At 38.6% G+C, this 18103-nt stretch overlaps 1 protein-coding gene and 1 long non-coding RNA gene across 2 annotated transcripts; one reads left to right on the forward strand and one right to left on the reverse strand.

Moving 5' to 3' along the window:
- Positions 1-283: 283 nt before the first annotated feature.
- LOC117405228 (methyltransferase N6AMT1-like) lies at positions 284-6335 on the reverse strand. The gene is made up of 7 exons (XM_034008110.3): positions 6203-6335; positions 4591-4726; positions 3894-3980; positions 2756-2846; positions 2373-2456; positions 2061-2202; positions 284-1095 (listed from the first exon to the last, which is right to left on the reverse strand). Exons 2-7 carry the CDS (start codon positions 4716-4718, stop codon positions 989-991), a joined length of 639 nt encoding a protein of 212 aa, XP_033864001.1. The 5' UTR covers positions 4719-4726; positions 6203-6335; the 3' UTR covers positions 284-988.
- Positions 6336-7758: 1423 nt separating this feature from the next.
- Positions 7759-12327, forward strand: LOC131737936 (uncharacterized). Its single transcript, XR_009329523.1, has 2 exons — positions 7759-8171; positions 9233-12327. It is a non-coding gene; the product is annotated as an uncharacterized LOC131737936 (long non-coding RNA).
- The last annotated feature ends 5776 nt before the right edge of the window (positions 12328-18103 follow it).

An 18103-nucleotide genomic window follows, 5' to 3' on the forward strand; every position in this document is an offset into this window, starting at 1 on the left:
TATTTAAATACTTCAAATGTGGGCTAAATAACAGGTGGCTTTTTCATGCAGATTATCCACTAAGGACCTTGTCAACAGAAAAGCCCAACTTTGGGGATCTATCTTATGTCTAATTCCCATACTTGTTAACAGGTACTTTTATTAGTACACCATCAAAGTGTTTATTTGCAAAAATAAGGTGGTCCAAGATTGGTGTTAACTGCAGTCATAAACATTTACATTCTATAACGCTTAAAGTACTAGAATGCATTTTACCTTGAGATAAAAAAGGGCAGAAACCATCTGTGTAAAAAAATAATACTTTATTTTTTAAATTGTGTGTAGCGCCAGAGAATGAGAGAACGGCTAACACAGAATTGAAACGGACTGGGACAAAAACAGAACCGGGATACTCATACACTTCATATTACAAATCAAAACATGCTGGTAATTTCAAGCTTGGAGGACATTTTCCTAATAAGGCATGACTGATTTATTAAGGTCAAAATGTGTGTAAAAAATGAAAACTTCTGTAATCCAACTTCTTCCACATTTCTGATTTACATCAAAAGACATTACATCGCGCACTGCATTTTCCTTAAACTTGGGCTAACTTAAAATAAAAGGGACATTTTCAACACACCTTAATAAAGGGCAAGATGAAAATTCAACTCATTCTCCCATGTAAGCTTAACCACAGTGATGAAGACATCCACAAAATATTTTCTTATTTAATTAAACTGTTGACACAGGATGTCAGTTTTCAGCTTAGTGCACCCACTCGCTTTAGGTTATCACATTCCAACAACCTTGTTACAGATGATACAGTCGCTCAGGACCCTTATACAGCAGCCCGCTCACATCATGCTTGATGATCGTAAATCCTCGACACAGGTCCAGGTATTCCCCTAACACCAACACAATGCCCGCCCACATAATGCAGGGGTGTTACAGATGAAAAGGTCTGGGTTATTATCCTGAAGGACCAACTGAATTTAGCAGAGCAGGCTCAGGATTTCGAGAACCGGAGAATGGACAGAGTTTCTCTTCCAGCCTGTCGAGAAAGAGCCATAATCCCCTTCAACCCAGCCTTCCCCAGCAAGCTGATAATCTCCTCTGCAACGGAAAACACAGACCTTTGGTTATACCCAAGGTTCATGAAAAAGAAACGTTTCAAAGTACTTTTGAGCAGGAACAGTTTGCCAGTTTTGTTTATGGATGTAATAGTTTTAACGTTTAATTGTTTAAAATATACATTTTCTCAAAAGTTTAGTATACATTTAATTAGTTTAACCTAGAGAAAAACTACATAAATATCTCTCATGTACATCCATAAAATGAGGTGTTGCCAGAGGGAAAATAACTATGGTTGATTGTATCAGCGTGGGCGGGAAGGAGAATCCAGTTCCTAGCTAACATCATGCATAGAGACAGAGAGTGCAAACGGTGCCATGGCAATTCTTCTAGGAGACGACTACCTCCCAGATGCAACAGAGTGTTGCAGAAAGTGAAATGGAAATGCATTTTATGGAGGCTTGCACATCGTTAGAGTGCAATCCATTGGAATGGAGGAAAGCTAATACACAGCGCTTTCGCAAGCTCTCAAATCTGGCAAAGATGTATGTGTGCATCCCAGGATCATCTGGGCCCTCAGAACGGGTTAGGGTGAGGGTTAGGGTATAATCGAATACCTAATTAAATTATTTACATCGCTAGTTTCATTATGCAGTATATAAGATACCAGCAACAAAAGTGAAGTGTGTTTTCATATTTTATATGTTAATTATGACGCTGTTTACCTTACAGCTAAGTCTAAGTTCAGTAAATAAACATTGCGATAAGTGTCGTCTTTGGTGTACTGTTTTTTTTTTTAAACAAAATTATAACTGATGGTTTGGGGCATTTTGAGCATTATCAATAAAAAATGTCAGTTATCATAGTTTTTGTTATTTGATAATCTAAAGATAATTCCAATGAAATAGTATGGTAAGGGGCTATTTAATAGCAAACAATCTTCTCCATAGTAATACTTTATAAAAGCAGTAACTCTGTGTAAACTGCATTTAAGTATGGCTTCTTACCTGGGTTATTCTCTTGCACGGTAACCAGATAGAAAAGCCCCTGATTGGACAGGAGCTGGGGAACCAGGGGAAACAGCCTGTCCATCACCTCTCGGCCCCGCCTCCCACCTGCCCATGAGGCCTCGATACCACAGCTTCCTACCTGCAAGAGTAAAACACATGGCATTATTGTAAACCTCCAGTCTCACTCCCCAACTACAAATTAGTGTCTTATACCTATTCATTACTGCAGTTTCACCACTAGATGGCAGTAACGTGCACTGTCCAAGTTAACCTGGCTAGTTTTTGCATGGCATCCCACGTCTCCCTCACCTCCTCAGATGGAGTCACAACGTAGGGGGGGTTGAAGAGTAGAATGTCCACTTTCTCTAGAAGCCTGGGCAACAGTGCACTGACCTGAAACAGAGAAGAGCACTAATCGGTGGGAGTCTAGAAGTCTTGTGGTTAGAGCTGAGAGAATGAGTGAAACTGTGATCTAGTGGCTAGAGCTGAGCAACTGGGAGGAAGGCAATATGATCTTGTGGTTAGAGCTGAGAGACTGGGAGGGAGGGAGTATGGTTTAGTGATTAGAGCTAAGGGACTGGGAAGTAGTAAGTGTGAGTTATCAAGTAAATATGAGGACGTTTATGAGCTGAAAGTCAGCATGTTTGAGTAATTAGTGGCTAAAAAAAAAAAAAATCAATATTATTACTTACCAAATCGGTGATTACTGGCTGAACACTGACTTCATTGCAGCGTGCGGTCTCTGTAGTGCAGGCAGCAGCTAAGGGATTAATATCTGTACAGCTTGGCAGGAGACAGAGACAATTCCGCTTCAACTGAGAGATCAGTGTGAGATAACAGGGATACAAATACATTTGTGTCTATGGGCAGAAGCATATGTGATTCTGGGTAATCAATTTCTTCTTGGGGCATTTAGCTAAACCACTGGGCTCTACATTAACATCTTGGTTATATAGAGGCATCAATACTTACATCTTTACATACCAAGAAAAGTGCTTGACCAAATTAATTGGGCATATGGTGTCTATATGTGACTTAACTTTTTCATTATACTGATTTTACTGCATACATGTTACAGACATACTTGTATTTCACATTTAATAAAAAAAAATGTTTTTGGTGCATGTGACAGGAGGTATTTGAGCTGTAAATCTCCCTCCCGCCACAAAAGGCGCTGTGTAAGGTGGGTGGTATGCTTCACCCTAGACTGGCAGTCGACAGTAGGTGGAAACCGGAGGTCGGCCATCTTGGGGGAAACGGGTATCTACACATACACAGAACGACTTCATTGTGATCAGCTGCGGGCCAGGCAGCGATTGGATAAACCATGGCGCCAGGCCGATCGCGGGGCGGAGTTCTGGTAGTACAAAGGGGACGCAGATACGTACACTCACCACTTTCCCCACAGAAGAGCACAGTTTCGTGCACGGAGGATCCTGGTTACTGGAGTGTTTATTTTGTGTTTGGGACTGCAATACCCACAGTAGACCTAACCCTATACCATTGCTGGTATAGGGGTGGAGCTATTCTTTTGTGCTCTGTAATAAACCAGACTTTTTGAATTATAAATACTGTTTTGGACATTCACTTTGTACACAAGCCACTCACATCCTAGAAATGCCATTTATAAAACAAAATCTTTGCTTTCTCAGTTTTACTCACCTCTCTGCATTGTCGTACAATACAGCACATGCACAACAGCTTCCCAGAACTACCTGTATATTTTAGAGGCTGAACCTGAGAAATCAGGAAGGTTTCCATTGCATTTTACAAAGTAGGGTCTATACACACACTTGTTTATATAAAATCTATACATGTAGCTATACTCACAAGTAGGCTGCTTTAGGCCCAATGAATGAAGCAGCGAAGGCAGAAACTACACCAGAACCAGAACCGACCTCCAGGCAGACAGAGGGACTGAGCAAAAGGAGAGAAAACACGTGTTCTGAGACCATCTGAAACATCCACAACATAGGCTGCCAGTTTGTGGATTTTATACGGGCAAGGAGGTTTTGACAGGAGATCTGGGCTCCGATCTGCAAGTGTAGGATGCACAGAGAGGCTTCTACAGAATGCAATATTAGCATTTAGTTTTAGGACACAGAATGGTCCTAACAGATTACAGACGATAAATAAGTTCATTTATCTGGGACTCAAGAACACCACTGTAAACTAAAAAAACACCACCACCTAATGTAAATCACTGAAAGAGAAGACCACATTTTGCAAGACAGAAAAAGGTATTTAAAAGTCAAATACCCAAGATACACAATAATCATTTGATTGGTTATGTAAAAATCGCCTTAAGGATAGCAGAGTCCTAATTAAAATGTAATCACTGACACAATACTGCAAGATGTAGAATTTAGAATGAACACATAATAAAAAGGTAAGAGAGTAAAAAATAATATATTACTATTGCATTTGTAGGCTAGTTACTGTATGTCCTTTAAAGCTGCATGAGTGACAGGTTACAGTAAGTGTGATCAACAACAGGTAGGAATTTTAAAGCTGATGCTGGACCTACTCTCTCTGAAGAAGCAGTTCTGCATCTTGCTCCATGGCATCCATCAGGAGGAAGGTGTCCTCGGCTGGGTCGTACACATTGGCAAATGCACCACGCCCAGTGTGGGCATACAGGGGGGTGGCAAACATCCCCTCTCCTGCGAAACACAGCAGAGGACAGGCTTGGCTGCATGACTTGAAATGAAACATCCACTAGCCCTAAATACAGCCCTGGTTTTCAGAACCTCCCTGGTTTAGGTATATTATTGAAACGACCAATAGTTCTGCATGAACCGATTATTTGGTTTGAGTTCTCCACAGAAATCAGGAGTGCGTTCCTCAGCAGAGCACCCCCAGCGCGTTACATGGCTTTTCCTATTGAACTGCGAGCGGTTCCTAACGGTAACGGTAGTGATTCAAGCTCTGAGCTGCCTCCCTGGAGGTCAAAATGGCTGACCTGCATTGTCAGTGCTAGTGGCTGCAAATTGAGTTTTCCAAATATGGACTTGTTTGACCAACACATGTGCGGTAAGTAATATTTTTGTTGTCATTTTGGCTTTTTAAAACTGATGATATTTTTTTAAGTGACTATTGTATTAGAAAAGAAACATTTGTCAGCTAGAGAAGACTTAAAGTCATAATTAATTGTGTTTTAAATGAATTTAAAAAATAATAATAATACACGGTAATATCTTGCCTGCCATTGTTGTGAAACTGCTAAACAGAAAACAGCCAAGCAGAGTCACAGACCGTGGACAAACATGGTCTAAAAGCCAGCAACACAGTCACAGAGGGACAGGCACAAAACTGAGTGAATCCCACACAAAGACAAGGAGCTGCATTCGGTAGTTGGCATTGTAACAAAATAATACAATAAACATCTTAATAAGAAGCCCCCTTTTAAATTATGTAGTGTGGTATGTTCAAGAATGTAATATTCTTCAGAACTAGATATACAACTCTGTTAGGTCCCCTAAAAGAAACAGACATCCTGGGGAAGACTTTTCTTCTTCTAGAGATTCACTTTGTTGCAGATTTCCACACCCAACCTGATCAGGTACACCGCCAGAACAATATAATCCTTTGCAGACGAGTCATGTTGCATCAGCATCACTTGATTGCTTTTGTGGCACTATGGCAGCGTTATAAAGGTGTTTACATTTTTATACTGGGCGTTTGGGTCATTTGTTGGTAGCTCACTGACCCAAATCGTAAACTAAATTCGTCTAATTTTTTATTACATGTTAGGATTTACCATATAAACAGCACTGACACTAGTAGCAGCCTATCCTTCTTTTTCTGCTAGTAGCAGCCTATCCTTCTTTCTGCCGGGGTGCGCATAAAATAATACTGATAAAGTCAACTCTGCTAAAGGCGAGCAATTTTAAATGATAAAAATTGAGCGTTTGTGTTACCGAAGTCTACACTCATTCGAGATTATAAGGCAAACGTATTTATTATCGTTGCTTCGGAAATAACTGATAGTGAACTAAGCAGCCTACACAGACGGCGCACGTAATGTCGCTGGTTTGTTCAATGATGTGCAATGCCAATAGCAAAGAAACATGCAATGTAAAGTACCGTAACACAATAAAAAATGTAAACAAGCACAACTGCATTTATATCAACATTACCAATTACGAAATCAAATCAATCCGATGATATAGGCTTCTCTAGTAATTTATCATGCGACCAAGAAAAAAATCAACATCTTCAACCAGGAAAAGAATGCAACAACAGTGCACGCTTGCCAGAATTGTGTTTCGGGAGTTGTAGTTTTCAGCATAATTTGCACCAATTGCGTTAACTGTGCATTCCACGTGAGATGAACTACGTCTCCCACAATCCAACGGGAAAACGCAAGCGGCTGTGACGTACACAGACATTTCGTGCGGACTGCAGGCTCACCAGCGTTACCTCATAGAGGGTACCTTACTCATCATACCCTTGCGTGTAGAGCTTTTAATTACGTCATTCTTCTGGCGGTACAGCTCGACCACATGATGAGGGTAATCTATTGCCTTGGGTTTTAAAAGTAAGAAGTTTACAGATAACATTTGTGATTGACACCTTACAGTTTACAAAAAAAAAAACAAAAAAAAAAAACGAACAAATAGGAACACGTAAAATGCATGTTTTGTGTTTTACAGTTGCTTGTGTGAAGAAATGAAAAAAAACGCATATAAACACGATTAAGAATATATTTAAATATCCCATGTATGTGGAATAAATGTGGTTACACTATTTTATTGTTAACTTTAATAAGTCAGTGACATCGAAGAACGTTCATAGATATTTAATGGTGAGGTAAATGCTGAAGAGGTCTGGGATGTAGTTTGTCTTGAGATGATTTCTCGGGGCTTTGTTTCTAGTAAGTATTACTTTTTAAGTTATGTATTATATTGTTTTTCTTAAATCATAATGTATGTCTCTTTGTGACGTTTCTATTCAGCTGTTGCAATGCATATTATGAATACCGGTATGTGGATTTCTGTAGGGTTTAAATGTTATTTCTATTGTATCTGTTTTCATGTTGTCAGAGAGCATAACTTGATACTGTAAGAAACTGTAATTGCTTTTCAGTAAATTTGCAACAGTAAAAAATGAGCTTGCTCATGTTTGCAGATCAAATATCTGTAAAAAAACAGTTACTGAGACAACAATTTCTTGCAAAGGCTTATCAAAGACATAGCTAAACACTTAACACTGAACATAAGTGATAATTAAGTTGTTTTCTTCACTTTTGACGATGTTATCATGGTGTTCTGTGACTTTTTCAGTGTTCCACCATGTTCTGACAATTTTAAAATCACAAGGAATTAATCTGTTTTTCTTAGTTTCATCTTGGACTATGCACCAGTATGGCCTTTGTTTGTTTAAATACATTAGTTTGTATGGATGGGAATTTTAAATGTTTAAACGTATAAACTCTAAATAAGTGGTTAAACGTTTAATAATATGCTAAACGTATAACCGGTCACGTGACAAATGTCATCAAACGCATATTTTGTAATGCATTAATTTTAGTAATTTATCATCAGTTGTCTGTCGCGTATCAGACTGCTTTAGTGCCACAGTAAAAGGTGGATATTATAAAAAAAGAAGGGGTTTGGCGGGTTTTATTCTCATTTGATCTGGCGCTTCCTCAGTGCACCCTGTGTGTTTATGCCTGTAGTAGGCATGGTATGGTATCAATTCCACGGCGGGGTAATAACGTTAATGACAAGCATTTTTTTCTGAGTTTGTTCTATAGTTAAAATGGCATCTCTAAACAAAGGAAGCCACGTTTGGAAGTATTTTGAGGAACCGGACGAGAAAACCGTGGTATGTAAATAATTATGCCAAACAAAATTGCCGTACCACAAAAACACAAGTTCAATGCTTGACAATTTGAAATTAAAACATTCAGAATTATTGTGGATGGAGGTACTGATGTCAATAAAAAGCAAATAACCATAACAACATTTGCTATAGATTTGGCCGAACAGGATGTGTCACGTTATCCCCTATGAGGACAGTGCCATTTATGTTTAGCGCAATTTTTATTTGTATGTTGGAACTACTGCACTAAACTAAAGGACCTCTGAGACACACTTCAAACAGGTAGGCCAGGCATCTCTTTTTACAATTTAATGTAAAGTTGTGTGGATACGTGAATTTTAATCCTTTACGTTATTTAGTATTACTTGACCATATACAATTAACTGCACAAGAATGCAAACATTATATTAATTACTTAATTACTTAATTGCTTGGCGTTTGATTCGAGTACTCGGAAATTGTAATGCTCAAGTACTCGTCTCGAGCAACAAATAGATCTAAAAAAAATCCCGCCCAAAGACCACAAACTTTTAAATCTCTGAGGCAAACTTTTTAATATCAGTCAGAGTGCTTTTTAAAATTCCAAAATATTGTAATATTTTATCGCTGGCAATTCCCTTTTCCCAAAGTGAAAGTATTTCCAGCTTTCAATTGTAAGCACAACTCGCTTTTGCTTTCCTGTACGGCTGTAGCCATTTTGCATTAGCGCTGTATAGCTGGTCTTTTTTTTTTTTTTTTTGAAACCATGTAATTTTGGGCAACGTTACTTAAAAAAACTCAGTCACCCAGTATGATACCGAGAACAGATAGTACTCCGGCAGAATCCTTTCAGCAATTGTCATATGTTCCTGACACAGGCCTTTATGTTAAGTAGAGTTCATTTTTAAACTAGCCTGAATTTTTGACAATTGTAAATAGCTGTTTCCATTTTTTCAAATGCTTTATCATGTTTTATTTATAGTTGTATATTCACTCAGTCTAATAATAATGGTCATTATTTATTTTACATTGACAGTTAAAATGCAATGCCCTCTTCAATATTAGGTGGAGACTGTCAAACCTATGCAAGAAATGTGGAGTTGACCACATTCACAACCTTGTTCTTCATTTGAGGCGAGATGAAAAACAGACAAGCCTATGATAAGATTTTAATATCTGTACTAATGCAATTATAGAGAGCTGAGCTAATCCTAAAAATGTATGTGATTTATGGTGTGATCGATAAATTAACATTAACAGGGGATTGTAAAATCTGCTAAGTAACTCTGTGTCGGTTATAATAGTACCTCACAACAATGAAACTACATTAAAGTACTCATTAAACATTCTTATATTTTGAACAGGTGTTGTAAACTGGAATATGTTTACTCAAGAATACATTCAGGAGCACCGCTCTGAGTTTCAGATTACTGAGTGCGGACACTGTGGCACCAGCTGCAAGGACTTGGCACCAGGATATGTGGGAGATGGACAGCATGGAGTTTTGAGAGGCTATTATGCTGAAGTGCAACACCCTGGACTCTGTTCAGTGGACTGTGCCCAAGGACACAGTCCATTTTAAAATAATGTGAAAATCTGTAAACCTTGTAAATAGATATTGGTCTTGTTAAAATGCATTACCCTGAAATGTGACCTTTTGGTCTCAGTCTTAATTAATTGTTAGTAATTTACTTTATTATTATTTATTTCTTAGCAGACACCCTTATCCAGGGCGACTTACAATTGTTACAAGATATCACATTATTTTTACATACAATTACATTATTTTTTACACATTATTTTTACATACAATTACCCATTTATACAGTTGGGTTTTTTACTGGAGTAATCTAGGTAAACTACCTTGCTCAAGGGTACAGCAGCAGTGTCCCCCCAGCAGGGATTGAACCCACGACCCTCCGGTCAAGAGTCCAGAGCCCTAACCACTACTCCACACATCTTAAATAATAAATAGTGAGAAAACAAAACCAAAAAAATCTATCTGTTAGTTATTTTTAAACCCTTTCCTTAGCCCTGCCTTAACTCTCTGTTTGTGGTATGCAGTAGTACAGAGGAGTCATCTATTCGGGTATGTATTTGCTTACGATTGTAAGTCGCCCTGGATAAGGGCGTCTGCTAAGAAATAAATAATAATAATAATAAATAATAATGATGATATCACGTTTTTGAAAGCTATAGGAAAGCACACTAAGCTGGTCAAAAGGATAACAAGCTGCTGTCCAGAGATTCTTGGGCAGGACTTTTTTTTTTTTTTTTGCTGGCTGGCTGGAATTAACTTGTGTGTTCAGTGTGCAGACTACAGGGAGAGAAAGGCAGCGCGACGTTAAAGAACTCACAAAATGCTCTTGATTCAAGGTACACTACCTGTGAAACATTTTGAGGCCTGAAGAGAAGTGTTAAAAGTGTCCAGTTAATCAAATAATTAGACCAATGAAGTAATTGAGAGCTCGGGTGGAATGAAAGCCAGAAGACACTGCGGCCCTCCAGAAACTGAGTTTGACACCCCTGCTGAACTAAAGCGAATGTTAAAGTGGCAGTTTCAGTATTTGTTTTAGTATGTTTGTGGCCTTCGTAATTGTCATAACGCATGTAGCCTATTTGTTTCTTCAGATTTTCTTTTTTTACTGTATGTTTATTAAAATGGTTTCTCCTTTGACCATGCTGGGATTTTAGTTGTTGTTGTTCCTAAATGCATGTCTGTATGTGTTTTTACGGTTTACAAATAAGTCCAGCACACTTCATGATCTTCCTTTGTAGATATTGAGATGAGGAAGAGTCCATTTTTTGTCTCACTGGACTACAGTCTGGCAAAAACACTGTTGATTTATACCAAAGAAAATACTCAACATAGCTTGGCCAGCTGTGCAATCCTAATGATGTATAAAATCACTCCCCTGGGACCAGTAAGAGGAATTAGCTCAGTGTCAGGGCAGGAGGGAGAGCCAAAGGCAACACTGTGAGCAGCTGCTGCTGCTGAGATCAGCCTGCACATCCAGGCTTGCAGGTCCCTGTTTGGGTCCATGTTCCTCAGGTAATGTTAAAGGTTTGCTAAACAAGGTATAAACATGTATTTTCTGACTTTTGCATATCCGGAATTAAAAAAAACAAATCCAGAAATATATTTACCTTGTCAATGTTTTTACAGACATACAAGAATGTGAAATGAGAAAAATATCACTTTTTTGTTGTGGTGTGCTGTGATAAAGAGAGAAAGAATCAATGTTGTAAATCTCCCTCTCGACCAGAAATGGCGCTGTGTAAGGTTGGTAGGAAGCTTTCCTCTAGAGTGGCTGACTCGATGGTAGGTGGAAATCGGAAGTCGACCATCTTGGAGGTAGCGCGTAGCTGCAAGTGCACTAAGCGACTCCATTGCGATCAGCTGTAGGGCAAGCAGCGATTGGACAAACAATGGCACCGGGCTGATCGCAGGGAGGAGTTCTGGTAGTACAAAGGAGATGCAGCTACGTCAATATGACCCCCTTTCAATGAATTAGTAATCAAGTCGGAGCACTGTTTGTTTTTATTTTCTGTTGTCTTTTCCATGCACGAACATGGGCGTGGATTATTGTGTGTTATTATTAGGCTTGCTACTTTTTGATTTTAATTGGTAAAGCTTGTTAAATGTCGAATTCCACAAAAATATGAAAAAATAAAAATCAGATAGTAGCAAGCCTACTTATTAAGAGCTAAAATTCTGCCATATACCCACTGATATCATTGCTGATAGAAGGGAGGTCTTTTTGATTTAAAATCTTTATTAAATATGGATGGTTCTGAACTGGGACACTTGGTCTGGACATTCACCTCCTGACACCTTGTTATTGACAAAAGTAATTATTACAGTAACGCATTTCATAAATAACCAGTTACCCCTAACTGTGTAAACCCAATAAAATGGGGAGTGTGGCAGGGGAGAGGAAAAGCCCTGCACATAATGAGAGGGGGTAGGGCAAAGCCATGCTTGTAAATATTGTATTATAATTTAAAATGATTGTTGTTTAAAATGCATTGGGTGGTTTGTATGTTAGTGGTGGTTGGTAGGGATGGGGTTCATTTCCTAACCCAATTGAATGATTAATGGTTAATAAGCTAAAGCCACATGGTATGTAAGCAGGGGGAAATCCATTGTTTGGGGAGTTGTGGTTTGTGTGTCTGAGAGGAGTGCTGGGGAGGTGTTTTTTTTTTTTTCTTTTTTTTTTTTTTTTTGGTGTTCCTGTGAAGATTAGAAAGTGGTCCTTGAAGGTCAATGCCCAGCCTGACAACAGAATTGTTTTTGTTTAACCTTTTATTTTAGCCCTTGTGCTGGTTACTTTGTTCCTGGGTGTTTGGCTCATGGTGTTCATGATTTGTTTTGCTAAACCTTTTTATTTTGCTCTGTGAGCAGTGTTTTTGATTTACTTTTGTTTAATAAATGCGTGCCCCAGTGCTTAAACCTGCAGTTACTGTCTCTGAGTCTCTCTAACCCTTGGCTATCCTGCCACAGGGAGTAATTTTTGTAAGTTTGTTAGCACTGCTTTAAGCGTGCAACCTAATGGTTTTTTAAGCTTTTGTCGTTGGGTGGGCTTGTATCTCCAGCTGGGACGTTTACTTTTTGTATTTGAGTGGCAGCAGTTAACACTGGAAACAGCTTTGTTTTAGTTGTGCTGGTTAGTCATAGAGATGCATGTTGTGCAGCTTTACCAGCCCATTTAGTTCCCATTTTACACCAACAAACTGTAGGGGGTTACAATTTCTTAACCGCAAATTGATTTTTAACATTCTTAAATATTTAGCGTGAGAGCCAGTACCAGATGGATGCAATTACATTCTGATTGTGAAGTTTTGCCCTTTAAAAAAATCTTGCTTTTTCAAAATTGTAGACATGAGGGAGTAGTAAGTGCAGCTATAAAACCTTCAGCTGGTATGCTACAAGTGATAAGTCAATAACGTTGTTTTACTTTGCACATTCCACACATTTCAGAATGATTGCATTTATTGGGCCACATGTGTGTGTTTCATTTCTGTTTTCTGTATAAATTTTGAACCAGACATCATGTAACCCAACATGCCTTCATTTTTCCTTTTATTTCTTAAATCATTTTTAAAGAAAATTATTGTATTTTCTCTGACAGTCCTCCAGTTGGAGCTAGTCCATTAATGGAAAAAGGGACCCAAATGTGTTAGAAATGTTTTATAAAGTAACATTTGAAACTATCAATAGTAAATGGTCCGACAGAAACAAATACATTCGCGGTAGCATTGAAATATTTCATTATCTGTTTTAACCCTTTGATGCCTAGGTAAAATGACCATATTTGGACTTGAATACGACCACTTTGTGTTTACCGCTTGAAGTTTAGCAACATTACATCAGAAACTAAAACCCAATTATAGAAAGGCCTTTAGTAGCTGTTTCCAATGTTATGATGTATTTTATTGTGAAATGTATTTATGTTTTTTTATATAAACTGCACTGCCCAAAAAATAATTGAGAAATGTATAATAAATAATATTTTTAAAAACTGCAAATTTCGACCCCTGTCCAAGTTAGATACAAAAGAAATTATCAGCATGTGACAGATGCTAAATTTTATGAGGATTTCAAATAAAAAAAAAATCAGATTTCAAATATCTTCTACTATTGAGGAGCTACAAGACTTTGTCCAAGCCATGGTTTGTATGACAAAATTCCCCAAAACGTCCCTATTTTCAGATAGCTATTTTATGAAAGTAGTCCATACTAAGCAAAATATCACAAAGTACATTGCCAAATCTTATGTAAAACCTTTTATCATGGTAATGTATGAAAATAACAAGGGAAAATGAAGTTTTGTTTTTTTTTATTAAAAGTAGTTTTTATTTAAAATTATATACAAATTACAACTGCTGCATAGCTGCCCCCCGGTGCTTCGGTGCCTTGGTGCATGCTCAGCCCCTGGTACTTCAGTGCTTGGTGCACGCGGTGTCCGGTGCTCACAGTGCTCAGTGCGCACGGTACTTCAGTGCCTTGGTCACACAGCTACACCGTATACGTTCTCCAGGTTCTGTCGCCTTAACATGATAGATCCTTCCTTGCCTTCATTAGGCATGAGGGTCCTTGAGGTTGCACGCTCGCACTGCTAACCTTGGGTTAGGCGGTTCTGACGTGTCCCTCGTATGCTGCCGTTCCTTCTTCCTTGCGACACCTCTGGTATACATTTCCCATACATAATGTTTTGGTGGTCGTCTTCGAATTGAAAGGGAACGTTAGGTTACTTACCGTAACCCTGGTTCCCTGAAAGAGAAGAGGACCACCAACCGTGAGGTCGCATCGGTCGCCCTCACAGGTTCGATGCAAAAAGAGAAATGGCTTCCGTGGAATGACGGTTTTAACCCTTCAGTAGGTGTGACCGAGGATGTCATCCAGGAAGGGGCCTATCGGCAGCTCTGGTATAGAGAGCTCAGTGAAAACCTACCAATAGGCAGGCATATCCCATACGTAATGTTTTGGTGGTTGCCTTCTCTTTCAGGGAACCAGGGTTACGGTAAGTAACCTAACGTTTTATTTTGTAAATCCTGGTCTGGCAACCACAAAGAATAATCCCAGGCAATACACTGTCCTGAAATAATAATAATAATAACACAGTTTGAAATGAATAAACACAGTAGAACACACACAAAGACACAAGTACAGAGGGAGTGCCATAGTGCTCGTGGTGAAATACAATTTATTTGTGTACAATGGTGTAGTGTTGTCCAGGTTTAGTGCTGGCCTGTAGCGACAGCTCTGGATCATGTTAGCCATCTAATAATAACAAACAAGTAGATTTTTAGACACGACAAAAGAAACAAAACACTCACTGTAATTTCACAGTACTCCTTTCCGGTTTCAGCTTAACCATAACAAAAGGGACAGATCACCTCGCCAAGTCCCCTTATGTACCGTCAGTCACGCCCCCTTGGTTAGCGAGTACAGCCGTTTCTCCTCCAATCTGAGGGTGCAGGAAGCGGCAGTGAAAGCACTGTTGTGCACGTTTATTTACAAACGCAGAATAAACAAAACAAAGAAATACGCCACAGGGTCCTTAATAAAAGGTTCAATCAAAACAATACATGCACTTCAAATGAATGCTTCCGCTTGTCCAGGCTGAGCAGTGCCTTCACTGGATGTTTGCACCCCACTCCTTCGGTTTAGGCTGAGCACTAGCCTTCACTGAACTCTCCTCTTCAAACAAAGGATTTAGCTCCCGCTTGAATACCATGTGGCTGGGATTTGACAACACGTGGGAGCCGTGAATTGAATAAATTATGAAATGATTAAGGCTCCAGCCACAGGTTTATAAATAGGGTGATCACGGGTGTAAGAGGGGTTAGAATTAATGTTGGCAGTAAAGGTGACTATGTGTTCTGTCTTCTGTGTTGTATTTACGTCCATGTTTGTTTACATTTCCGTAAGTTTGTAGACTTTTTATTTTGGCCCCTGTGCCTATTTGTTTTGTTAATGTGTTTTTTGTTCTGTTTAGTGTTTTGTTTATTTCTTTTTCTTAAAGTGTGCATTAACGCTTGAAAATGAAACTTCTGTGTCTCAGTCTCCCTTCCTGGTCGAAACAGCATTGCCAGTGTCGAGGTCCCCCCCCCCCCCCCCCCCACACACACACACACAATCTGGATTTAAAAAGGAATGTTTGACATACTGTTACATAAGTGTGCCAGTTTGTGTGCCAGAGATTCCCATGAGGTAGAAATTCCCTGATTTCTAAAGATTATAAACCAGGTTTTAATTACTGTGAAGTTTTATCAATAAACATACGTACAGAACACTGACAAACATAGTTTGTTGTAATATAAACACCATGGCCTATTTAAAAGGGGGTCCATTTTAATAATTTAAACATGGATTGAATCTAAATACCACCGTTCTTTAACACTATGTTAGTCCTGCTAGTGTTTACCAGCAGGGGTGACTTACTGACCCCCATTTACAATACCATACAATAGGTGAGGTCCCAGATAGAGTATGTTTACAAATTTTAGTTTTAGAATGAAGAAAAATAGCCTAAGTTGTAATGGGTACAATGTTCAATGTAGAGTACCAGCAGCTGCATTAAATTGGTACTAGTGCTTTGTAGCCAAATCTGTCAGGCTAACCTACTTGCAGGCCCTGGAAAACCACTTTGTAATTCATTGTTCACCTCTTTTAGTCATGGCATTGTTAGACTAGTGTAGTTATTAAAAATGTAATGGGATTAAAGTGACATGTAAACTACAGGGATATATATATATATATATATATATATATATATATATATATATATATATATATATATATATATAATAACACGGCTTGGAAAAATAACAACCTCTGATTGGTTAAACAGCATCACATGATCGTGTGTGTATATATATACATACAGTATATACTTCAATTGAAAGATTTCACGCATTCAAAATACGGTTGAGATAGAGGGATATAGTCCCTTATATATGCACTTAGAATCTTTGTAACTGCATCACAAAAACAAATCAAATAAAATCACTCCATCAGCAATTAACAAAATGCTGTAAATTACAACCTTTTTAATAGGATGTCAATTGAGGAATGGCTAAATCAAAACATCCCAGAAAATACGAGCACCTCTGAGATGTCTACAGTCGCTGTAACCGATTGAGCTACGATTTCTCACTGTAGATCGGGGATTGCAAGCTACACACACTACACGAGACATCTTGTTGCGGACTGCGCCTATTTTCATTGCAGAATCATAGACATCATTCGGGAGAATCATGGACTGAAGCGAGGAGGCGATCGCTGTTGTCTGTGCATTGTTTTGCACAGTAAAAAAGAAGAAAAAGTGTACTATGTGTGTATAATAGGACCGTGGATATTGCTAATTTCATACTCTGCAAATTACAGCATGAAAACTTATACTTCAGGGCCATAGACTGCATACATGTTCAATATTGCGATATATATGTATATAAAAAAAACGTTTATAACAGTTATAACATTATAGCAATGTCAATATTTATTTCCTTGACGTCTGTGCTCTGAACCAACTCAAGTCGAGATGCATCCAAATATATAAAATCGAATCTGTTCAACAAGCGCAACACTCGCTCGTAGTACAAAATATTTTTTAGATTAAAAGATTGGTGTGGGAGATTGGCCGTCAAGCGATCTTCATCAGAATACCAAATTCTGATGAATAATTTGAAGACTTTTAGCTGATAAATATTGTGTACTACAAGCGTGTGTTGTGCTTTTGAACAGACTAGAATACAACTTTAATAGTAGGCTACTACAAGTTTGTCATAGGTTTAAATATGCAACAACGTAATCTACATTTTCTCTATTTCTCACACTCACAGACGCACACCCCTCCTCGTATTTTGATTAAATGAGCAATACAAGCAAACAGACAGTAGGGGTTTGAAAGGGATATCGAAAACTAGTGACTGTAGAAACTGATTGCCATGAGAGCACACACTACCACACACAGTATCTGCTTCGGTGTTAATAAGTTATAACAATTATTTAGTTACCAGGTACCTGAAGTTGCAAAGCAATTTCCCTCCATCTTTGCGCCTTCAATGAGCGATCATGATAGGAAATGTCACTTATGTCAAAGACACACGGGTGTTCCTGCCACATCTCCACCATCCTTTCCTCAATTTCGAGGCTCCACACCTTGCGGGGCACAACCTTTCTCTTCGTCGCTACTGTTGCTAGCTTGTCCTATTGGTTACAGGCAGGATTCGTCAATAAATCGGCCCGTAGCCCCTCACACATTTCACGAATTGCTTTGTTGGGGACTAAAGTTTTCTGACATGTTAGAAATTTGTCGGGATGTCGTAAGAGCGTATGACCATTTGGTTGTAATAGCGCCCTCGACTTTGCAAAACACGTTTTGATTATTATTTCTAATATTTATCAACTATGTAATTTATGGAGAACACTGATGTGGCTTTTTTGCCTTCAAATTCATGTGCAGCAATGTTTGTTTCGAATATTTCAGATCGTTTCTCTACCGCACTTAAGAAAATAATTATTACTTCATAAAAATCAAAATTATTCAATACCACTGTTTTCACGTTGCACTGCTAAGTGCTTCTCTCGTTGATCAATGAATGAGGACTGACACAAAGCGAAATGGGCGGAGATTTGTGACTCATGCCAAAATGAAATCAGATCATAATGAAAGCTCGGCCAATCAACATGCAGTGATTATACTGACGTTAATGGTGGCCAATAGCAG

This window comes from Acipenser ruthenus, chromosome 9 (assembly GCF_902713425.1).
Source record: "Acipenser ruthenus chromosome 9, fAciRut3.2 maternal haplotype, whole genome shotgun sequence".
Classification (NCBI taxonomy): Eukaryota; Metazoa; Chordata; class Actinopteri; order Acipenseriformes; family Acipenseridae; genus Acipenser; species Acipenser ruthenus.